The 26,237-nt window shown below is 35.9% G+C and overlaps 1 protein-coding gene across 3 annotated transcripts in view; it reads left to right on the forward strand.

Annotated features, from left to right (window-relative positions):
• The window catches only part of SOX6 (SRY-box transcription factor 6), a 372,917-nt gene that overhangs the window by 142,031 nt on the left and 204,649 nt on the right, over positions 1-26,237 (forward strand). For all 3 annotated transcript variants that reach the window (XM_074149713.1, XM_074149714.1, XM_074149712.1), the window contains one exon: positions 13,295-13,505. In XM_074149713.1, coding sequence (XP_074005814.1) covers positions 13,295-13,505 — 211 coding nt within the window. The remainder of the gene's footprint in view (positions 1-13,294; positions 13,506-26,237) is intronic.

The following is a 26,237-nucleotide window of genomic DNA, read 5'->3' on the forward strand; positions in this document are numbered from 1 at the left end:
ATAGAACCTCTTGCAGTATGATCAGTTGTACTCTGAAGCGGGTTTACGCTTACAGCAAGAGAGTGCAATGTCAGTTTTCTTTCTCAATGCTGCACTATCATGTTGATGCTTGCTGTACCTCTGGACAGGCATGAATCAATACCCTGTTTATCATGTTTCAGAACAGGTGCATAAACTTTGCTTGAGTGACTTAGCACTCTGGTTTTCCTCTCTCCTTCTTCCAGTAAATATTCCATCATATATGTAGATGAATGTCCTGAAAATCATTAGGAGTTTCCGCAATTCCCGTGGGTTGAATCTGGTGGTGGATGTATGTCATCCTTATTTAGGTAGCTCTCAGCTAAATCAAACAGATTTTTTTGCCCAGCTGAAAGTTGGGTATAATTTACAAGGCTTACCTAGAAATGAAAACTGAATTGCTAAGCCATGCTGTTTGGCTGCACTTAAAAGAGATCTAAAATGTACAGAGCAAGGTCCCAGTGTATTTGCCATTTAGGTGAGTGAGATGACTAGTTAGTTCACAGGTGGTGAAAATTTTTTTTAATCCTTGAGGGACTGTCATTTAGGGTTCCTTGCTTGATTTTTTTTATTACTATTATTATTTTTTTCTCCCTTAGTTATGTCCTTCATGAACAAGCCTTTAAGCCTCAATTAACTGCATAAAGTTTCTCTGAAAGACCTCAATCTCCAAGCAGGCATCACTATTGCTAAGAAAGAATTCAGGCTTGCCTGCAATTTTCCTGGTGAAGGCAATTTAATACTCCTTTAAGGGTAGATAGGTGTTTCTTTCCAGAGAGACAAATTCCAGAAAGTGGGTTGGGCAATTTTGAGATAAGTGCTGTGGTAGCGCCCACTTTTCTACTTAATAAAGCCAAATTCCCAAAAGGTAAGTGCTTTCTGACCTTTCCCAGATGGATCCTTTCAAAGCAGATTTGAAGAAGCACCTGCTTATATTGTTTACACTTAAAGACAGTAGTGCTGTCATTAAAATGCAGCAATAATGTGTGTTGTGTGGTTATAAGATAGTAAATCCAAAGAATGTTGTGTCAACATATGGGGAGGAAAAAATTTCTTTTTTATGTGATATCTAATCAAGGGCACAATCCTGCATCCTTTGTGCCCTTAAAACTACTAAGTAGTTCACTGGAATTTGTGAGAGCACACAGTATGCATCATAACATGCTATGAGGACCGTACAGATCTTAAGTGAAAAAAGATACTGTAGTAGGGCAATTTGACTGAAAAAAAGATTGAGTTTTTTCCCAATGCTTATGGTATGCAGCACTTTCTGTAACGTAAGATACCTTTAAACTACATTGTGTATTATAAAAAAACCACACTGGCTAGAAATGTTTTCAAACTTTCACTCCCTTTTGATATCAGGCATTGCTTTCCACTGGGTCCTTTGTGTATTCTGAATGTCTGGAAGCCAAAATATTTTGTTTTAACTCCCACTCTATAGTATTTCCCAGCTGTGTACTTATATGGTGTAATAAAAGGATTTAACAAATGGGAAATAGCAGCTGCATTTGGAAATTCCCTTTGTGCTCCCTTTTCATTTGACAGATTCAGCAATGTGTAACAACTGTAACGTCAGACCTGTAATGACTTACACTGTGAATATCGTATCACCAGCCAATTTGATGCTACAGTGGGGAGAAAATAAAACGACCAAAAGATTTCTGTAATTTCATATGGCTGAGCTGAAAGCATTATATGTATAATACTAACTGTAATTTAATATAAAAGTACCTGGACATAAGGGTATTTATTGCCGCCTGTAGTTTTACTAGAAAATAAAATCTATTTTAGGCTAAGGACATATCTGTTTGCTTCAGTAAACTGTAGGGAAGAGGGTAAAGTGGTACTAAGATAATGAAGAAAGTATACTGCTTCCTCCCATGGACAGTGAATAGCAGGCAAGAAATACAGTCAAATTTTTAGATTGCATCCAAAGCCTGGCTCTCATCGGGCAACAGCCTGAGAAATTAAGGGGGGGGGGAACCAACAATACTTACTTTTGCTAAATTTAATAGTAACTGAATTGTTGTATCCCAATAATATATTTACTAGTAAATATATAATGAAATGGAGAATCATAGTTTGTGGTTTGTTCCCTGGGGAACCGGGAATGGTCTCCATCTTCATATAGAGCCCTGCACATCTTGTGAGGTAAATCACAAAGGTTTTTTGTTTTTGCTCTGAATTATCAGGAGAAAACAATGCCAACAACAAGATACAAAATTAGATGAACAAATCACCTGATCTTGTTTGAGGAATGGGATGGTGCATTCCCGTGGCTGTAAAGGCTAGATATGGGCCTCATGCACAATAAATTTGAGCAGCTTTAACCTAAAGAAATCTGGAATCTTTCTCCAAATTGCAGAATTCTTATCCCCATCAGTAAAAAGAAGAGAGAGGCAAATTCTGCTCCCATCCCTAATGACAATCTGGTAACAGACAGGCTTTCTGAAGAACTTGCAGGCACTGTGCCGATCACTATACATGATGTTGTATCACTCTGATGGTCACTGTACGCTTTTTCTTTTCCCACTGATGTTCCTCCCCTGCCCACCACCATAGGGGGTATATAGACCGCATGTGCATGAACAGAACAAGGGTGTCCACATCTTTTTTTCTCTACTGTTACTTGGAATGATGCAGTGAGAGACTGTTACAGGAAACCACAGAAGCAAGTCTAGTCTAAAGGATGGGTGTTATTTCCCTGTGACTGAGGAAAAACAAATACATATGCTGATACAAGTTAGTTACCTCAAAATATATGCTACCTTCCCCTATACATTTTGTAACATCATCCAAAGACCCCTTGGATTTAGAAATGAAAAGTATCTCATTGGATTTTATCTCTAATGGCAACATCGACATATATTTCATAATTATGTCAAGTCTCTGTCTTTTGTTGACTTCTTGCCAAGAGAGTGAAATGCTTGCTACCTTTCCACTGTGTCTGCACGTATGTCTCAGCAATGCTGATAGCAGATTTGTGTATGCAGCAGGAAAAGTGAAGATCTCTTAATGCTGCATGTATTCATTCCTTTTAAAATAATTTTAAATCACCAAGTATCAATTTGACTTTATATAGCTTTTGCAAAACTACTGGCATCAGAAAAGCAGAAATAGGTGGTATCCTGAAGGTCTTAATGTTTCAGTGCTTACTGTCTGTACATAAAACAAGCACAATCCTGTCACTCCCCCCCTTCCTTGTTATTAACGTCTCTTGTTGAAAGTTCTTCCCTTTAAGGAAAATAAACTCAGGTTTTTAGGAAAGATCAGTGAAAAACATTTACACATGCTAAATACTGTGAGTTTGTTGTTATATAAATTCATGGCTTCAAATTCTCAAAAGTTATAGATACAATTACATGTTTTGAAAATTTATTTTTAGTTCATTTACAGCCTGGATATGAGCATATAAAATGCATCAAATATAAATGCCCTAAGCTCTAGCAATTCTGTATCTGCTAAATTGCTCATGCAGCTGTTATTTACATGTACAAATCTGAGTTTTGTGATGATCGAAAGCAATTCCACTGTGCTTGTGCTATTATTTCTGCATTCCAGGTAGTGCATCAGAATTTTTATCTAACTGAAGAGATAAATACCTTCATATTTAATTGCATGGGTGCAAAGTTTTGGCTGAAACTGATGAGTTTGGAAAAAGCAGTTGATATGATATTTCATTTTTCCATAAAATGTGATAAAAGTATTGCAGAAAAGATAGAATTTTTTTTTTTTTCAAAAAAATTATTTTGATTGAAAAAGCATTAGGTATGTGCTTAATTTGACTTCATTAGGACTACCAACAACTATAATATTAAGCACGTGTCTAAAGGTTTGATCTAAAGATCACAGGCTTAGTTTTACTGGGTTTAGCATAAAATGATGTTTACATTTCATATTAAAAATAATAAAACAGTTCCCTAAAAGTGTGCAGGATAATGTGCTTAATGGAGGTGATGAAATACAAAATTGACTTTATTTGAAGAAGAATCAAATAATTGCTCTTTTTGGCATGCCTGTTATACTTGTATTATTTTCATTTTGATGCTGTACAATTATTTTTTTTTTCCAAATGCATGGTCTATTTTGCCTATATTCTAGGGTGAACTGTGTTTAAATAGAATTAATCATCACCTGAATTCCTTGCAAAAAACTTGTAGTTTATGTTCATTTAAACCTGTAGTAATTTTATTCCTTTCTCTTATTTTAACATTCCGTGTTTTTTATAAAGCAATTTCTGAAAAGTTTTTAATTCACTTTTGCATGTTGACGTGATTTTTTTTCAAAAGTAGAAGCATTAACACGCTCTAAATTGTTAAATTTTTTTTTTTCCTTGGGCAAGAAGGAATCAGGTATGCATGCTGATTAACACACTCCAGTCATTAACATGTGATTATGTGGGCTGCATATTGAGCACCTGCCAAAAGATAAAATCCAGCACTTTACTACATCTGTGCAAGGACTTTTTGCATTTCTTTTGTACTTTGACAGCTCAAGAAAAACAGACTTTGGTATCTTTGTTCAGCATAATAAAACTGTGTACATAAAATGTCTGCATGGAGGAAGGAAAGATACTACATATATTTATTTTAATCTTTGAGGCCATGAAAAATCCAGGGACTGAAACTTACACAGCACCAAGTGTAATATGAACCTCCTAATGTACTGTATCACTGACATTCATATACAGTTTACAACATTCCTGCATGTTTATAAGGATTATCTGTTCTGGGATTCAGCCAATGTTATTGTAATTCACAACAGTTTTATGTGATACCTTTATGTCTCATAAATGTCTTGTTTTTATTTCAATCTTCCAAATGTTTCATCAGTGTTTACCTTAAAGAAATACAAGTACTCTATGCAGCAGGCTGGTTTCCTGCGTGCATTCCTCTGCAAATGCTAAAAGGAAAGCATAAAGCATGTAATACATGTCATGTAACTATACACAGAGAAGTATTTCCATGTGCATTTGGTATTGCTAAAAACATAAATACAAATTTTATTTTGATGTTTACAATGGATCTAGTTATGAGTTGGACAACTAAGATGACCTAATAGGAGGAAGTTGGACATATACAAAGTGGTCTGGAATATCCAAGACACACAATCCTTGTTTTATTTGGCAGCTTCTGACAAGCATGCATCACAAAATATGTGTCTTTATTTACCCAAAAGGTAAACAGTGCTAATTAGCTGAGACTGATCATAACACATCTTCAGTTTAGATGAAAATATAAGTCTAAACACTCATTCTGTAAATGGTTGTCCATTCCCTTTTCCTTAATAATAGCATTTAACCAAAGTCCAGGGCATAAAGTCTCAATATTGTTGTGATTTATCACCAAACATAAACACAGAGAGTTAGGACATATGGTATTTGGACGATTAAGGAAATCCTTAGCATCTAACACTTACAAAAGCACACACGAGTTTATGCATATCATTTGTGGGTGTGTTGATTGCCATATAGAAGTGATTGGTCATTGTATTTATGAATTTTGAGGTGGTTTTCTATTCTGGAACCGAGCAAAATGCCTGTCAACATTTTTCACAGATTTTCTCCTTTGTATAGGGAAGGATTTAAATCACATAGTTGAAAAATTGTAACCTTCTGAAATGTCTCTGCCTAAAAGCTAGTGTGCCTGTATTCATTTGGTTTACTCCAACAATTGAGCATGAAGGGATTACTGCAATTAAGAGGTCGTATTTTACATCAAACAAAAAGTTCCTGCCTATTCCTTCCAAACAGATACCTAGTCTTGCAGTGGCCTATTCATAAGGCCATATTCATATCATGCATGTCTGATTATTATTTCTTATCATTTTTAAACCTTTGATCTAAAATAAAGTTATTTTCCTTTTTTCTTCTTCATTTAGCGTATTATTTCTTGGCATAGAGCTAGTGCTTACACTTGTATTGTTTCTTCTTGAGGTTTTTAGATGTGTATAAAAGATGAACTACAAGCCTTTTACAGATTGTATTCAGCCTATACTTTGGCAGTGAAATCAGTGTAAGTTTTATCAGAGTAAATGCTGAGTTAAAGACTCAAAGTATTATTCCATTACTTGCCATTTGCCCTCCCACTAGCATAATTTGCTGGGACTTTACAAACGACATTCTCTCAATAGCTCATAGCAGTCATTCTCAAGCCTTGGATTTAAATAACTCTTTCTTAATAAAACTTTTGTTTTTGTTTTAATCGGATGAGAATTGGAAATGATCACTTAGATTTTTAATTTCTCTTAATTCTATTTAATTAAATTCCTCAAAATGGGAGACCTTATTTAATGTAGTGATTGGAAATGATTTTGTAAACATTTGCTTTCATTATATGTTAACTCCAGACTAGTTCCAAGTGCCAGCATGCCTCTAGTACTTGGAATCAAAACCACTCTGGATATCCAACTTTCCTGGGGTGTTTACATGTGTCCCATTCAATGCAGAGACAGATAAATATCCCTTTATAACAGAAAAGCCTCATCCACATGGAAATAAGCAATTCAGCTAACACATTTTATGTTAGTAATGTTTGCTTTCTACTTCTTGGCCATTCATTCTGTGATTTCAGTTAAACTCTTACATTAACAGTTTTCTCTCTGGCTATTGAGTAGGACTGCAGTCATCAACTTTCAAAGTTGATGGTAGTTATTCTTAAATTGCTAACTAACACTGTGATCCTCATTTTGTACAGCCCACAGTTTCAGTTCCCGAGTTTTCCTCTCTTCTCACCTTCAGGGAGCTTCTCTCTTTGAGATGGGATCTATCATCCCTACATGAAACATAAATGCCACCATAAAGGAATTGTGATGTCTCATTATTAAAATCCGCAGCCTCGTGCACTTCCCTCTTCTAAGCCTTCCGACCAGGGAATCCAGTTCACCAGACTGTTGGTCTGACCTTAACCCTTATGAAGATCCCAAAGAAAGATCTCTCCCAAGCCAGATCTCCACTCATGGTTGTGGAGCCCCCAAACTGAGATGTTGCTTCTCAGCCCCAAAATGCAACTCCCGTATTTTGTACTTTGGCCATTCAGAGGAAGGAACAAGAATACTGAATCTTGTTTTTAGCCTACAATCTTTCACCAATAGAACTGTCACTTTGTGTGTGTTTGCTGTATTTTGGAAGTGAAAGGGCTTCATAAAAGTTGACACAAGTTGGCTCATGATTCAATTTGCAGATATTGCTGTAAACATTAGCTTCCTGAGATGAAAAATACAGGGTCAACTTTCAATACCCTTATTTACATCACTTATAGCAGTACTCCCTCATTTACCCTGTTAAAACTAGGGAGACCACTGATGGGAAAATGAACTACTTCAACTGTTAGAATCTACATACACAAGAAAATACATTTTTTACACTAACAAGAAAATGATGATTATTTTTTCAATCCTTTTCGACAGAAACATCTAAGAATGTACAAGGATTTTCCTTCCTTTGAACAGAAACTAAGCAGCTCTCTTTTTGAAGAATTTTACCAATGTAACTTGTGAAATTTAGTGAACGTACATGGTAAAAAATCATTTTCTCAGAGTAAGAGGCATGCCGAAATATCTGTACATATTGCCTTAATGTAATAGTTTTGAAGGAATTACTACGGAGTGTGAAGAAAATACTGTGTGTGTAGTCACAAAGAATTCCCCTTTTTATTTATACCAAGCCTTAGTTTGTAATTATTCAGAATTGTTTTGGCCGTTAGCAAAACTGTACTTGAGCTGTTCACAGCAACTCTAAAAGGGATGGCCAACAAACCACTCATTGTTTACACCAGGCAGCCTGGAAAGCCGATGAGACTAAGGACACTGATTTTCAACCACATGTATTCATAGCAAACTTCGATTGGTGGTCCCTTTAATATGAAAAAGACCAAGGGTGGAGCTAGGAAACCTTTTACCATATTGCACTGGAAATCATAATGTTGTTTTCTCATTGACGTGTGAGTAGGTAGAGGTTTTAGAGATAAGTAAGAGCATGATTTCATGCACAGGCTACCTGTCCCGGAGTGAGCCATGCATAGTATCTTAGTATTCATGCCTTCTAATTTCTGGTTTTTCCTTTTTTGTGCATTTATTTATTTTTCTCCATTTTGTCCACTTTGAGACCTAATCCTTGAATTTTAATGGCTATATACAGATATTTAATCTGTTAAAATTGGGACACCTTTTCAAAACAATAAGCACGGTGGGTTGAATGAACTGTAATAAAATTTTGTCTGTGCAAAAGGTGGCAAGGAAAAGTATACAGGAAAAATGCCCTTTATTTACCTTTATTAAAAACCAACATTTCAAAAATAGACTCAATTTTGTCCCTCCTGTATAGTAAGCAGCTAGAATAGTGGTCCAGACTGAGTTTCTGTCTTCAGCTACTGGGCACTAAGATTTTCATACATGATGTTCTTCAAGCAGTCAGATTTATGCCTGATTTTGTGTAGTAAGCTGTCTTCAAATTTTACTTTTTAATTTGCCATTTATTAAGGGCTAGTCTGGAAATTCCACCATTGTGGTGGGCAAAAATCCCTCTGCAATATCCTTGTCTATTCTGGTATAAACAATTGTTCCACAACTGTCCCGTATTAGCGTGTGAATGGGAGGATAGTTTTATAAGTCTAGAAAGAGGTATGGTGGGATCCTGAGCAATCTGCACCAGATGTCACTTTGGATCAAACTGAGAAGAAACCCGCTTTGCTGTGTTATCTGTAGTAAGCAATACTTCTACCTAACTCTTTCTGTTAGGACCGAATTCAAAATTGTACAAATATAGATGTTCCTTAAATTTCTTTTTTTATAAGCACTCTATTCTTCTTGGAAGTAAAATATGCTTCAGAAGGACATAATATTTTGATACTGACACATTATTAATATGTCAATATTGTTCTATTTCTTGACTGCAAATTGAACTAGTCCTAATATAGTCAAGGTTAAAAATGTGTAGGGTTTACTGTGAGCAAATTTCACCAGTGTTGGATGAAGAAACATGCTCTATGTTAAATCTTTTGTCCTTAGACTAAATGTTTGCTATTTATCTTATAATAAGATATTTTCCTTTCCCACCCTACTTACATGGAAATCACTGAAATCAGTAAGAGTAGCACACCTTGAAAAATGCACCTTTCAAAGGGATCATCATGTGTTGAAGATATTATTTCAAGTTTAGACTTGAAGTGCCGTTTTAAAAAAATACATGAATTTTAAATCTGAGAATTCAGGGATGTGTCAGTCATCTAGTGTATTATGTAGCTATTGGATGAATTTGGGCACCAGATTGTGTCCAAATGCATTAACTGGATATTCATATCAGTCATACTCTCCTGCCCATTTTCTTATTATCTGTTATGCTGAGAAAAGTTGATCTACATAGAGAATTTTCATCAGTGCTGATGGATTGCACAGCTGGATTTTGCAAAATGAAAACGTTTGAGTTGATCTTGGCTAGGCACTTTACTTGTCTTTGCCTCTTCTTCCATGCAGTTGGAAAGAGCAGGAAAAATACTTTTAAGAGCATCCTTTCTTTCCCCTATTCTGGTCAAACGAATTGGGGCTTCCTCATTCTGTGAAAGGTGACTTCATAAAGTTTCTCAAGGATAGGCTCTCTTTCATTATTCAAAAAAACCAGCTTTGCCTTTCCTAACTATTAATTTATTTTCTTTTTCTATGATAAGAAATGGTGGTTCTTTTCCATTCTGCACTTCAGGTTTTCTCGTGGGAGTAGGTTATCTATTAGAGCAAGAGGACCCACAAACAACTTGTGGAGATGATATACCTCTTCTCCCAGACAATACATGTGATCCACTAATCTCTTCAGAGGGTACCTGGGCCATCAGGGTGTATTTGCATTTACATTAGAAGAGTATCTGCATACTGCTTGTGAATGTCAATGCAAATTAATTACTGATAGCCAGGCCGGCATCTGATGCGTGTGATAGTTGCACTTTTGGTCATGCAGTGTGTGAGGTGCTGGGACATAAACGGGACATGCATTGGTCCATGAAAGATTGTAAGGTCCACCAAGCAGATTAAAATCCTTCATAAATTTGCTGGAACTGTTATTTTCTTTTTAACAAGCTAAAGGCTGCAGTAGCAGCTTCCCTTCAAATACAATTGAGTCACCTTTCTAGAGAAAATTTAACAGAAATGCTTCCCTTGTCCCATTGGTTTATGATCTCTGTAGTTTGCCACGAATGTGAGGTCAGTATAACTCGTTCATATGGTTGGAATAAGAAAGAAAACTGGCAACAGCAGGAGGAGAACAGGAGTAAAAATATCTATTCTCATTGTGTAGCTATAAAATTCCTTCTGAAGCCTTTTCAGTGTTTCATTTTAGCTACGTTTTATTTGCAGATTATTCGCAAATTTATCTAGAATCATAGAATGCATGGGAATTGCTTTCGTTTCTTGTAGATAATTGTATTTGCAGCTGATTTAGATGTTTTCTAGCGGAGTTCTGCTATTATTAGATAAGGTATTTACACTGGACTGGTCTTCAGTTTTTCCATTTGCCTGTTTAATCCCTTGAATGCCTTTTAGTTTGTGCAGTTATCCTGCTGCATCCTCAGTCACTCTTTTTAACCATTTCTGATTTCAGAAAAAGGTGGAGCTCAGAAAGTCATCCTTGCTGGGTTTCTTAGAGTAGCTATTTAGTTAGCCCAATACTACAGGTGCAGGGCCAAACCACCAAAAATAATAGGGATAACTTTTATTCTTTTATTTTTCTTCTACGTTTTAATTACCCACAAAACTGATGATATAAAATTAGTTAGGCAGATCCTCATTCTTGCAAAGGCTATCAGTCTGCCTACATTCCATAAATGTACATCATTCACATGGAGTTTAAACTTGTCTCAAATTTGTTATGGACACTGCAGTCTTTTGGGCAAGAAAAAGAAATGTGGATGTGCTGCCTAATGGAGGCAGGACTTGGAGAGTCTTTCATTAGCAGCGAAGGAACATTGTGCTGGACCTTGCATGCATCCAGATGAGGGAGAGGATAGGTTATCAGGAGTAAGAACGTTCAATCATTTCTACTTGCTCCACAGATTAGCCTTATCTTCTTGTTTCCAGCCTAAACAATAGATTTAGTGTTCCTTGCTGAGAGCATGAAAAACCCTGCATAAGGCTGATGGATATGCTTCATGTACTGTAAGAGGACATGGCTTGAAAATTACTAAGCTCATACTGTAGTCTTCAAAGGTGAAAATGCCATGTTATATAGTATTAATTCTTCATTGAGGAAATGTATTATAGAAAATCAAGTTTTAAATTTGAAAATATTAGAAGATGCTTTTTTCATCTCCATTGTAACTTAAACCAAGTTTTAAGAAAAATGCGAAGTAGTTTTAAGAAACAATTGAAGGTAAAAAAGCCTTCCTTTTCTAAAGACAACTAAATAAATTCAGTTCTGTACCTGGTTGTTGTCCTTTATGATGTTTGATTCTTTAATGGATCGAATTAAAAATTCTTTAATGTTTGGTAGATAGATGAAAAGATTAAGGTAAATTTTTTACTCCATGTTACCTCTCTTTCTGTCTGTGCTTAAAAAACCTGTCACTCCTACTGTATTGACAGAGGTGCTGCTACTGCTGGGATGCAATAGCTTCTTCTTCCAGTTTCCTGTCTTACTGAATAAATACATTTTCAACATCACTAGCAAACGCTGCCTCCTTCTCCAACGGCAATATTAGTATATTGCTGATCATATACTGCTGTGCTCAATAATGACACCACCACCATCTATGCAGTCCACAGCCCATAGTTACCACACTTGCTCATTGTTAGTGTTGCTTTTTCTGTTGCACTGCACAGCAACTTAATCCATTCAAGGCTGACGCAAAGATTTATGTGTGATGTTGTTGCTGATGGTTAATGTTTTCTAGTCCATCTTTCTTCAGACCTTGTTTCACCTGAGACATTTCCCAACACATGTTTCTTCAATAGTCTGTAGATGGGTATTTTCAGCTTACAGAGTAGTAGCAATATTATTGTTCATGGGGAACACTATGCATTGGGAGAATGATTTTTGATAGAACTAATAATTAATCTCTGAATTTGCCACTAATATTATTACTCTTTAATTTTAAAGTAAATCTGGTTTATGACATTGAATTTATGCGCTGACATTTCTAGGCATACCATAAACAAAAAATCTCACTATTTTTTGCCCACAATTTCTAGCAGTCCTAGCCCGGTACTATTAAAAATTAAAATAGAATAATAATTATAATAATTTTGGAAAGAGAAGTATGTGAGAAATTCCCGTGGTTGAGTTTTTGAAGGCAAATTGAAAAATTTGTGCTCTTTTTAGCTGAAAGAGTGAAAGCAGAGATGCAGTCAATGTTGCATCTATGGTTGGGAGAACAAGGAGTCTGAGCCAGAGAAATTCATGAAGGACCTGAATGTTGGGTGATGTCACAAAACTGAGGAGAATTGACATTACTTGTTGCTAGTATGATGCCCTTTTATATTTATATATTTTTTAGCTTATTGCTCAAGTACTATGTGTTATCTATTGACAGGGGAGATGAACCCTTTTTATTTCTCTTTCTGTGTTTTTGACTATATAACACCTTCTCTGGTACATGTAGTCTCAATACCTATGTTTCAGCACACATGACTCACTCTGCCATAAACTCATTTCCTTGCTTGTTCTTGTCTATATTAGAGTGGAAATTAACATTGCTTTTTGTATATTAGAAGCATTATGACCTCCATTCTTTAAGAAAAGGGTTTAATTTAAAGAGCAGTGAATGAACATGGGTAGACATGTACCGTAAGATTTGTTTAACTGAGAAATAGATTCCTTGCTCCTCAGTCATTATTGGCCTAGCTCTTTTTCTGATTTTAAGGTTATGTTGTTTTCCATTAGCTGAGGATCTATCTATGTATAATTTTTCCTTGCCTGTATATTTTCCCTCAGTGCTACATGTATTGCCCTTATTTAAGGAACTAAAGAAAACTGTAGAATTTTAACACTTTCGTTGAAAAAAGTTTTGAAATGGCTTCTTTCTGACAAGGAAAATCCTTGATGAGGACTACCTCAGGCATGAAGTATGATTGTTAAAACCATGGAGAGGACTGGACTTAAAGAAAAAAGAGTCCCTATCAAGCACTGAAACTGAGAAATTCAAATCATAATGCACATTTTAGATACTGCAGGATACATGTAGGCTTGTTAGTATTACAGACTAATATATAACGCTTTCAACTTTTAGCTGTTTGAGATCCTTCTGAAGCAAGAGAATAGCCTGTGTTTTCACATCGTATTGTTTTTTTGCAGGAGTCAGAGAGTAATAAGTTATGTTCCCTATATTCCTTCCGAAATACCTCTACCTCACCAAACAAGCCCGACGAAGGGGGTCGTGATCGCAGTGAGCTAATGACCAGTGTTAATTTTGGAACACCAGAACGCCGCAAAGGAAGCCTTGCAGATGTGGTGGACACACTGAAGCAGAAAAAACTAGAAGAAATGACCAGGACTGAGCAAGAGGGTGAGTGTTGAACAAGAGCAATACAGTTACCCCACCCCGAAACCCTACAATTTTTATGGCATAAAGAATGTGTTGGGTGTCAAGAGCCAGAAAATTGCATAATTGACAAAGGCTAGGATAAAGTTATTCACAGGTTACCATGGCAATGGTAGTTTGAGATCCATTAGGGATTATAGACAAATATGCCAGTTTTTTAAAACTTTCTAAACTGTGTTGGTTGTCTATGAGTCAAAGCAAGAGTGTCTGTTTAGGTGAAAGCTCAACTCCTGCTTGAAAGGTTATGATGAATTCTTAACTGAATGTAGAGTCATGAGGGATATTGTTCAGTGGTATTTGTTCTTTCTCTTTTAAAAGATAAATGTTTATTTTAAACAATAGGAATGAATAAAACATGAACTGGCTTGTTTTGCCTTAGAAATTCTCATCTTTCAGCACCTTAATCAGCCCAGCATCTGTGGCTAGGAGAATGGGAAACGGTTTTAAGTGTAAAGAGTACCTAGTTCTGACCTATATATATAGAATTGTGGCTGAAGAAATACATTTTTTTACAGTCTGCTCAGATATTGTTGCAAGTGCTAAAAGAGAGATAAAAATGAGGACAAATCTTGGAGCTGTAAGGCAGTTTATGTATTTGGTCCTTAGTCAGATATTTTCACCAACTTTAGTAAGATTTTGGCCTTGATAGGAACTAAATAGAATTGGAGAATGAGTTTATTAGGGTATGTGTGCGCATGATCAGGGTCTACTATGAAAATCTCTCCCCGTGTCAAGTAGAATGAATTCTTGGTTGCTTCTTCAACAATACCTTCTAGTCTGTGAGCTCATACGTGAGTTTGAACCAGGGAAAATGTGGGAGCAGGAGGCTCTGGAATAGATAAAAAGGTGTGGAGGCATCTGTGTGCATTCTGTCAGTTATTCGTGTAATTCAGTGTTGTTTTGTGGCATTAAAAACAACCCAGGAAGAATATTTGCAGCCACAAGGCAGTAGAACTTTGTGATCCCTTTTTTCTTTGAAATGAATGAGTTCAGAATGATTTTACCTCCTCAATTTCATGGGGTGGTCACAGTGCACTTCAAACAGTGCATTTTAGTATCCCCTGGCTCATGTAGGAATGTAGATTTCAATTAAAATCGATGCTGATACAATAATATGTTTAAATATGGGATAAAATCATGTAGAGATGAAAGTAGGCTTTCAGATTTCTTGGCATAATTGTTAAATGCCAGCACATAGATAAATGTGTTCTATAGGTGTCCTTTCTGAAGCTGGTGAAACATCTCTAAAGAGAGAATGTCCCAGATTCTTTACTACCATCTGTCTGTTTTCAGCTGTAAAGATCACTCTTTTAAAAATTGCTTTCTTAGATTTGGTAGTTAGACTACGAAAAATATTTGAAATGTTACTTTAGCAAAGTTGTTTTTTACAGTCAGTAACAGTCATTCGACACTCCATGCTAATCAAAGGTCTTGGCTCATACTTTGCTGCGGCAGTATACAAGTTGCTGTTGATTATAGTGACACCACAGCTAAGATTTTTCCAGGAGTATACTGATTAGTGGGCTAATAAAAATGTGCATCAAAAAATTTAAACATAGTATCTTACTGTAAGGATTGAAGCTTTTTGAAGCTTATTTTTGTATGAATTCTCTAGAATTTTCTGCACTTCCTCTGTACTAATATACATTAGTTGATTTAAGAGAGGTGTGTGCACAGCAGAGAGATCCCTCTCACTGAGTCTGTCTCTTCCATGCTGTATGTTCTCGCCAGCTGTGAAATAAAGGTCATTTCTGATCTCTAAAATAATCTTGCATTTTATGGATCACATTATACTGGAAAACTGTTCTAAAGTCTGCCTGTTTAAGTTCAAAGATAATTGACTGTATCCTCATGTTAAGTTCTTTTCAATTCATCCAGCATTTTCTGTAGAAAAAAAGGTCAATTCTCTTTTACACAAAATAATTAAGGAATATCTGACTGGTACCATATAAACTAACACGGAAAAATCATTAAGAGAAAGACTGGAAATTCTTCAGGATGTTACAGTGAGGAAGTTCAATGATTTTAAACTTCTGTGTAGACTAGGAATACCAAAATTCTTATGACAGGTTTGAATAGCTATTTCAGTGTTCAGAGGTTTCTCTGAATTAAAAAGAAGTAAAGTCTCCATACCTGTTTGTTTGGAATATAATAACATTAACATATAATAACATTACTATAAAATAGTAATAATACTTACTATTTTAAGACTGACCTTTGTTGTGACTGTGGGTGCTGCAACCGACTTGGTGCAGAGGCAGTTGGAGAAATGAGGTCTGATATTATGAAAATGTTTTGCCATCTTATAATCTCTTTTAAAGGACTTAATTAATAGCCTAATCATACATGTACCATACATGATGATCTTTAACGTTTATCCTTTAAAATAGTTTTCTATGGAGTTCTTTTCCTAAAATGGTATGCAGCCAATGCTGTTGAGGAGCCCTTTGTGTAATAAGTCCTGATCTCTCACAAAATTGCTTGCCCAAATTGAAAAACACCTGCTGATTTTTTTTGAGCAAATAGGCAGCATATTATAATTGCTTTAATGAATGTAATGGGGAAAAGACTTGTATTTCTACTGCATACTACTGTGTAAAATCTGTGGGGCTTGAAGTCTTGCATCACTCCCTTGAATAAATGAATAATAAATGTTAGCATCTTTAGGGAGGAGATCCATGACCATCGATGTAGCTGTAGGAATTGGGCTAACATACGGTCATATGTCAAGGTAATTGTAGAGTTAGAAGTGGAATAAAGAACTCAAGAATTCCAGTCATCTGCTCTAACCCCAATGCGAATACAGCAGCAAGTCTCCTTTAATGTTATCACAGTAGCTTTCTGGCCCATCTATAGGATCTGAATTTGAGTAGCGTGAGTTGCTGATGTCAAATACTGAAACATTTTGTGGTGTACCTTCAGATATTAGGTGTCTGTTATGGTTGTATATACTGCTTGTTGTCTCTGTTGTACCTCATAACATTGGAAAAGAAATATATACTGTAAGACTTTATCGTGTCTAAATAGATATATTTAACCAGGGTCCTTTGGCTTTTGAAAGTGAGTTGTCTAATGAGAATTTCATCTGAGCAGCTGTGACTGAGGAGGTCAACAGGCATTGCCTAAGAGACTATGGCCCAGCTGGTTAAATCTGGCTGTTGTAGTGATTTAAATGGTCAAGTGCTGCTTGTAATCCAGGACCGTCTGTTTGTAAAGGAAAGAGTGAGTGCTTCAGCATAATGTACAGCTGTTTTAATCTCTCTTTAATAATAGTGCTTCAGCCAGTGTCATGGCTTGTGTATAATACTGGGAACATGAGTGCCTCATATAGCACTGAATATACCTTAGGTATGTTTTTAGCATTATTTGTAGTTTGAACAAAGATTACCAACATTGCAGGATAAACAACATTTTTTGACTTTGTGGTCCAGTATTTGCATACTTTGTACATTAAGGCATTCCTGTGTCATAACTTGTAATGATTTGGAAATCAGAAAATTGATGAGAAAATTGTAACTGTGGGAAAAAAAAAAATAATTCTACAAATATTTAGAGTTAATTTGAGTCTGTAAAGACTTTGCTGACATGTGTTCTCCTAAGACAGAAGAGGTCAGAAATGAACAGGTGTCTAATTTAATCAACAACACTAGACTCTAGGGCCTCTTGGATAACTTCAATATATTCATCTTTTTAGTTCTTGTATGAACAGGAGGATTCTTTTACTGGCTTTTTTCTTTGGAAGTATCCTCTAGTACAATAAAGTATTAAATCTCTTTACAGCTCAAATGAGGAGTTTATGTTTGATAGTATGGTCAGACTGCTCTTTCCCTTTCTATTCCCCTTCAGTAAAAGAATTTCTTTCAGAATATTGCTGATACTACTTTTGTGAGACAGATTTACATCTCCTGGGCTGCCTGAATTCTAGGCTGAGAATTGACTTCCAGACAACTATGCTACTGTACTCCATCATAAGCCTCTGTGAGCAATAATTAGTAGTACACATCTTGTCTGTAGCTAGGAGAGCAGCTTTCCCCCTTTCAGATCTGGAATGCTAGGTTGGCAGGTCAGCTGGCACTTCTGAGCTTGAAACTGGGCATGTCATTTCTGCTAAGTGCTAAGCCCTCATTACTCAGGGCCTGGATTCCTAATTCACTTTTGACCTTGATTCTGAGCAATGTATACAGTATCATTTTTCAACCAAGCTCAGTTCAGAATTCTAGCAGAAGCTTTTTATAAACTGCTTCCCATTCTTGTTTCCTCCTTGAAGACCATAGTTGAACATTCAGAGATCAAAGATTTTTATGTATGCATGTTGGAATAATGAACATCTATATAAAGAGTAGTATATTCATAAATTTCCATCTATTCTCTGTCATGTGCACCTGTTTGTACTCTCTTTCTATGGGTGGATATATGTAACTCATAGTGATATATAATACGTCTAAAGATATCTAAATTAAAAATTAAAGATCCACATGTATTATTCATTTTATATGCAATAGGGAAAATCTTACTACACTTCTTGGTAGTGGTGGTTTTTCTGATTTTGTGTTTAGTTATTTTTATTTAATCCAGCTTCATTAGTTAATAATAATTGAAGGCTTTCTTTTATATTGACTTAAAATCGATTAACACTTTCTCTATAAAGTTTTCCATCATGCCTGTAAGGACAGTATATGTAAGTATTGCACACACAAATATGTACGTATTTCCTGCTGACTTCACTGGGAAAGAAAGAAACTTAAGCTTTCACATACTGTGTTTTATAACTGGACACTGGTAAACCATTTTGATTGTAATTTTATGCAGGTTCTTTGGTTTTGTTTTGGTTTTTTTGTTTCTTTTTTTTTTTTTTTAAATGGAATCTGTGTGTGCTATATCATATTAAAAGAATGGTGAATTTCAGTTTTGTATTCTTTGTTTTAAGCTGGCCACAGCTGAGAACAGAGTTCAGGCATATACACTTGTTTTTTGGTATAGTTTGAGGACCTTTGAGGACATTATATGTCAGGAGTTTTTCTTGTGGATCAGGTCTAGAAGTGAACTATGTACCATCCGTGGTCAAGGAATATTTTTGAATGTTTTTCAGAAGTTTTGCTGAGATTTAATTCAAGTTAGATGTCTTGTGGTGTGCTCTATACCCACACTTTCCACAGATGAAGGCATGATCCCTGGTTGTCCTAATACACCTGGCATTTATAGACCCCTGTTCTTTATTCTTCAGTTTTCTTGATGGTTACAGATATTTTCTTCTGTTTAAGGATTTATAGATGTTACTGGGATTTGGTATTAGGATTATCCAAACTAATTGTTAAAAATGAATTAATACTTCTGTTCTATCTTTTCTGATACTTATGGAATTTGTAAATGGTAACTGAGGTTCCTCTCAGCTAGAAACCAACCCTTTGAATGTGAAAAAAACCACCTTCTTCAAAATCCTTTAATCATCTTTGAAAAACCTTGCCACATCCGCTACATGCCACCTTCATTGTGTTTCCCTTTTCTTCTTAAAAATCAGTTTTAGTAAGCAAATTCAGAATCAGTTATATATATAGTTAATTTAATACATATCTTTTACTTGCTTTTTGTTAGAAGCTGTATATGGTAGCAGCTACACTGAGGAATTTTTCTGCTAAGCTCCAAACATGCTTCTAAAACAAAACCAAAAAAGCCCCAAACTCCACACAAAAAATGGAAGACTTAGATCAAGCTAGAGGACAGGTATGAGGCACATTTTCCTAAAATGCTGTTTTCTTGAATTACTTACCTCTTTACCATATAATTGAATGCGACTCACTGTCTCTTTTTTTTTTTTTTTTTAGCCAGTGATCTTGGTAAAATTGGTCACTCCTTTTTCTTGCAATTTATGTTGCTGTTTGAAAAATACATTCTTCTATTGAGAGAAATTTTATAGCATAAAATTTAAATTTCTAATAATTCTATTTTTGAAGTGTACAGTGAATTCCTGTGTCTTAATGTGTTAAAGCAATTTAGGGCTTTTTAGGAACATTACCACAAAGAAAGTGGTTTCTAGGGTTATTTTCCTGGTAACTTAAAGAGGATGCAACCTATTTTTTTTTTCTATCAAAAATTCAGTCCTGTTGGAAGCAGAAATTACTTTAATGAACTTGTTTTAAACAACATTTAGCACTCACCATATGTTTAGGTCATTTTTATTTATTTTTCAAAGGTAGACCCAGCCTATGAAACCATACTGTATCTGGTGATTAATATTTTGTCTCATATTTTTATTTATCCTCCTAGATATATGAGAATTTATTCAATTTTGATTATTTCCCGTCTTATGTCTTTGAAGTCTTTGAGTACTGTTTTGTGATTAAATGCTATCTCATAATTTTTGTTTAAGAAACTGGCACATGTTGTCATCTTTCCACCTTATCTTTGCATTTATTATCTGCCTGTCTACACTACAGTCTTGCCCAGTGTTGTAGCATTTGAACACCTAGTTGTTACTCACAGGTTCTGTGTGGATTACAGTATAGTAATTCTTCAGCATTTTTAAGTATGTCTCATGCTACATTTGAAAGTTTCCCTTCAGTTTTCTTTGTTCTGAAATTTGTTCATGGCACAGAAAAGGGGAACCGTACAGGCTTTTACATAGGTATTATGAAGAATACGATCTATATGAATAAATCAATGGATTATAGAGACCATCTTTTTTACTAAAAGGTTTTCATGTCCCTTCAGTTCTTAGATCGAATTCAGGATTATCAATAAAATGTGGTGAGTATGATGGTAGCATTTTTCATAACGGGATCTGGTGGAAGTAGAACGAAATAGCCACATGAGGACCTGTCAGGCAAAAATATACCTTGGCTACTATCAGGCAGTTACCTAGATGTAGGATCTATGCCATTTTATGGAGTTTCTACTTTTATGGAGGTTCTGTTTCCCTATGCAGGTTGGTTTCTTGTGCACCTTTACAAAAGTATTGCTTTTGCTAATAAATAAAGTTGATCATAGCCTGAATCTTGATGTGGGGAGAGTCTGAAATTCAGGTCTCACTTCTGAAGATTGGGACATCCCTTCTAGCTATGATTAACTCTTTAAAATATTTTTGGGTAGATGTTTACTTTCACCATTTTGAGATGCTCACATTACATGGAGGAAATGTCTCCATTCAGCCCTGAATATTTGAGATGAGTAAAATCCTTTTCATTAGAATGAATGGGCTTTCAGCCTTTCCTCATTGTCTCTGAACTTGAGCAGTAGATAGGGGCAGATTAAACAGAAACAGGCTGAGATCTTCTTAACACCAGCATCTATGGACCATTCCAACCAGCTCCTCCCCGGTGACTGTGTTTTCCAATGACTTACCTTCAGGGGTCATCTCATCTTTTTCTTTAATCCCACTATACCCCTCAATTCTGATGTTGTCCACTGCTGGATACAATTGAATTAAATTTAATTTAATTTTTACTGTGTAATAAATTGTCTCCATGCTTCCATTTTATATAATTTTCTGCACTATGCTCCTCTACACTTTTGTCTCCTTTTTAGATATGGTATAAGATCTGCTATCTTTACACTATTTGTATGTTATTAGTATTATGAAAGCATTATTTAAAAAAGCATATCTAAAAAGCCAGCTTTTTCCTCAGGGTGGTAAGAAATGCAAGTTCAATATGAATGGGTACAACTGACACTGGGCTCTGTGGTGAAGCAAATAGATGTAAAAATATGGAGAGTTGCTTCTATTGCGTGATCTTGGCAGCAGGAAAATAAATTCATACTTCATTGGTTTCTGATGTACTGTGACACAACAACGTTACTATCAGATCATGCTTTAAAATGGGAATTGAAATACATTTTGTAGTCATCAGGTTAATAGTAGGGACTAGACTGCAATACTTCCCTTCCTAAAATTGCTCATTTAAATATAAAAATATGAGGGAAAGATAGGGCTTGAATGAGGCTGATCTTGTATGCCATTGTATTTTCCAAGTTCTGTAAGGTGAATGACCTCAGATTTCTTTGGTGATGAGCTTTAGTTTTAGTTGGTCTAATTTGCTTTGCCATTCCTGCTGTTTTGCAACAGGGCCTAAAAGTGCTTTAAGTGCTTGTGACTGGGGTAATGAATGAAAATATCTTTCCAGCACTGAGAGTATTGCATTAGACTGAGTAGTCACCTTACTTGTGAAAGCACTATTAGAGAGGGGCAGCTGTAAGTAAGGATAACGATTTGTGTCCAGTGCTTATTTACTGAAAATTGTAAATGTATTATTTATTGAGAGCTCTCCAGACAGTGCTTGTCAGAATAAAAATGTCAACTCTAAGCAAAATGTTATAATACATAATAAAAATGCTTGGTACGCACTTTAGAGATGCAGCTAATTAGATCTGCTTTTCTTAAAGAAATGACAGTAAAAATGCTCAGCAGCATATACATTTTAAATGCTGATATATTCCTTATTTCTCTGTACAGTATTTGGTTTAGATACCTTATCATTACTTGAAAATAATTTTGACAACTTTATTTGGTTGCCACAAGAGAGACAGAGGTGTTCGCTGCCTGGCTGCACGAGGCAGCTACGTGCTCAGGCTGTCTTGTTCATCCAACAGAGAGAGCAGCTACTCTTACCTCTCTGCTTTAGTCTGAAACTCCAAGATACCACTTCCTCCGTGAGGGAAACCTGCCTCCAGTGGAAAAAACAATTATTAAGATTAGTCTTCAGCCATGCTAATTAGCCCCAAACAAATATTATGTTAAGGAGACTAAATCCATTCAACATCAGTTTTACTTTTGTGTGTTATTAAATACAAGTAATAATTAAGAAAAAAAAAAAGAGTAGTTAATTTTTTCCATTTAAAATACAAACTTTTAAAAGTATTTTTTATACATATTTATTTTTCCTGAAATTTGTAATGGGAAGAATTTGAGCTTAGAAAATTTGGAAATCTTCTAGAGTGTTTTATAATATGAGGGAGGAAACTAGATTTTGAATTTGTCCTTTTTACAAAGAACTGCTCAGTTCAGCATCATAAAATTTAGGATGTCATCATTAAAAGCAGCTTTCTTCTTTCAAGTATGTCAGCCAATACATGAAAGAGCCTTAACATGTTTCTTTCAGTGACAAAATATCTATGTTCTTCTGCACTCAGTTTGCTGGCTGTTTCATAGAGCGGGAGAATCACACAGTGACGAAGACGGGAAGGCACCGCTTGTGCCTTCACACAGCGGTGTGGCTTCTCTCAGCCACACTTCCTATGAGAGATGCTCAAATCAGTTGGTTGTCTTGTGGCCTTTTGCTGGACTCTCTCCATGCCCACGTCTTTCTTGTACTGGGTAGCCCAGAACTGGACACCGCACCCCAGGTGTGGTCTCAAATATGGTTAATTTTAAGACCTCTATTTCTCCACTGTAGGACTGGTATGGTACCGTTAAAACCAAGAAGGGCTTTATCATGATTCTCAAGCCTTTACCATATATGCTCAAGCCCTGTCTGAATGCTATTCATCTGTATAATTTGAGTTTTAACCCTGCATGTGTGCTGTCACTTCCCAGTGCATAGTTGATGAGTGTAAAGTGAAAACCAGGAACAAAACATAAGTCAGTGTTCTGAACTACACGCTTCTGTGCATCCTAAGTGTATTTTGAATTGTGATGAATCCTTTTAATTCCCATTTGCTTCTTCCTTATTTACTCATTGTCATGTTGATCTCCAAAATGAAGCAAGAGTTAATAGTAATTAGTGTGTCAAAATCCTCCCTATTCTGTATTACTTTAATAACATAAAGAAATGGTGGTGTTTCTGTAGAGTTTGGATTGTGAGGCTCATGAAAAAAGAGTGCAATAGACCTTGTTAAATACAGTCGTGAGAGCAAGTACTGTGTAAACATCTGCGGATAGCTCCTGTTAGCATTGCTCCGTCCTGACTAGCAGAACCCATTCTGCTGCAGTCTTGGGTCGGTCTTCAACATGGGCTGCCAATCAGTAAAACTGTGCCAAAATGTCTTGTTCTACAGCCTAGCATTTTGGAATGTATCTAATAGCTGTTTTCTTTTATTAATCATAATATATTTTTAGTTTTACTTACATAGGTGCCCAGAGTTCCTGGGCACAGTGCCCTATGTATCAATGCCTGTTTATTTTCATCTTCCCTTTTGTTAACTGTTTTACTTAATGCTTTACATAACCATTTGCCATATTTCAACATGAAGCTATAATGCACTGCTGCCTGCTCACATCTCTTAAAGAACTTGATGTGACATCACCTTCTCTGGTGAATCGTGATCTTCCCTGAACCTAAAAAAACCCATCTTGAATACTCTTCTGTCTTTTATTTTTCTGAAAATGTTGAGGCAAGCGGGCTCTTTCACCTCTCTGGAGGAACACAGAACACTACAGTCTAGAGCACCTGCAGTGGCACCAAAAACATTGAAAGATCCGTACTGGATTTCTTGTTAGTCTAACACCACCTTAAGACCGAATTCTGTTTGCATTTGTAGCTCTGCTGTGTGTGTTAAGGGATATGCATGAGGACAAGGTTTGGCTCTTTCTACTCTATCTTCAAATTTACCTGCATTTTCAATGTTTAAAACAGCTCTGCTTCTCAGTATAGGTCTTAGCAGTCCTTATCGTATCTTAAATATGTAGCAAGCAGATTACTTTTAAATATTTACAGTGAAACAAAAACTAACACATCAGCAGAGGTTTGTTAAAATGTCAGAAGAACTTGCCATAGAGAAAAATAAATATTGAACTAAGTTTATTCCTGAGGTGACTCTATTAATTTCAATGGAATTACTGCAGGAGTAGTTCTGAAAAAATCTGTCTAGATTTTGTATCGTAATTTTAACATTTTATTATGGAACTTTGAATAGGTCAGAAGTGATTTTGTAGGTCTGGCATGCACATGCACCACTAAGTAAAATAAGCTTTTCTTTACTTCAGTTTCTCAGTTTCCTCTGTGGACTGTTTGTGTTTTTAGCTGTTTAAATGCAGTTCTTGCAGCTTTATTAATAGGTTTTGTTATATCTGCAGTTATCCTTGTAATTAAAAAATTAGTTGGAGATTGATTCCTCCAAGTTTTAGTGTATCTGTTGTTTCTGTGATATAATTTCTAGACAACGTATCATGTCTGTTGACTTTCTGTGTCTGTGTATCAGATTACACAACAGACAGTGGCCAGACATATAACCCCAAAAATCAAACCAATTTGTTAATGAACTTACAAGGCAATGTAATAAGCATCTCTACTGAGTCATTTTCCCCGGCTTTCAGTTAGTCCTTAGAGCAAGAGTAGCTAGCGCTGTATCAACAAATTATTTGATGACAATAATTTGGCTGATGAGAATACAAGGAAAAAACCCCAATCTAATTAAAAACCACTGCATATTAGGTGGCAAAAAGTGGCTATATATTTTATCCTTTTGTTGTAAAACCGCAATTTGCAACTTTCGGTAGTTAATGATTTTTATGTGTCCCCCCCTCCCCCTCCACACACACTAAATCATTAAAAAAAGGCCAAAACCAGGCTACAGGATTTGAAACACAGTGGCCCTGAAGTGATGGGAAAATGGCCAAGGTGTCACAGCTAATTTCTGACCCTGCTTTATGAGTTCTGCTGTTCCTTATTCCCCTTGTCAGTCTGTGAATCCCTGAGGCTGTACAAACTGGCCTAACATCACTCAACTCCAGTTTTATATCCTCTTTTAATAATGTTGAGTCTATTCTGTCCAACTTTGATTCAGACAACCTGCTTGTCTTGAAAAAGTGATATATTTAATCAGTGGCTCTGTCTCCAGCATAGCTCCCACTGCGTGAGACTAGAGCCAAAGAGTAGTGCAGTGGCCTGTCACTTCTGTTTGAATAGGTAATGCGGAGCCGTTCAGCCGAAGAGACAGGAGCTGGAACTGCTTGTTAGGACACATGATCAAAAGCCACTCTCTGCTTTCTGCCAATCAAGCCTCATGTCGCCTTGTGGGGCAGACATTAAATAGATTTTTCTGCCGTACACTGTGGGCACTTTGCCAGTTTGACATGTGAACTGTTACAAAAGATACCAGAGTTTCCACTGCTTGCTGACTGCTTTTAAATATTACCAAGCCCTTGCTGTCCAAAGTAGAGTACTTTAAATAATGGATTAGGATAAATTTCCACGACTACTAGGCAGTCTCCTTCCTGATTCCAACAGCTCAAAGATATTTTTAAAAACAAAACTGTAAGTTGCTTTCTGAAAACAAACAAGCAAACAAAAAACTGTTGAACAACCCTATGGCATGTAGATTTGAACAACATAATTATTGTCTGAGAATTGCGGTGAGTTGTGGCTTTCACTGGTACAATTTTGAATATTGTTTCTATTTTTGGTCTTTTAACATTATTTAATTGGATTTTCCTAGTTGAGATCATAGCACTATTTTTTTATTATATTTTTACGGAGGGATATTAAAATTGACTTGTTCTGTAAATTAGGTTGAATTTTATTTTTTGTGTTTATTGGCTGCCGGTGCAAATATAAATGTCTTTAAATGGCTCTGTAGTTGATTTTAGTTATACTTTCCCTTGGTTTTTTCGTCTTTGTCTATTACCCTTCATAACCACCTCAGCTCTTGTGCCCATGGCAACAACACTCAGTGGTGGAGGCTAACAAAGATGACATTTAGGCTTTGCCTAAGTAATGAATATTCTTTTGTAACTTCCAGGGCCACTGAATTTATGTCGTTTTTTAG

Source organism: Numenius arquata, chromosome 6 (genome assembly GCF_964106895.1).
Source record: "Numenius arquata chromosome 6, bNumArq3.hap1.1, whole genome shotgun sequence".
Lineage (NCBI taxonomy): Eukaryota > Metazoa > Chordata > Aves > Charadriiformes > Scolopacidae > Numenius > Numenius arquata.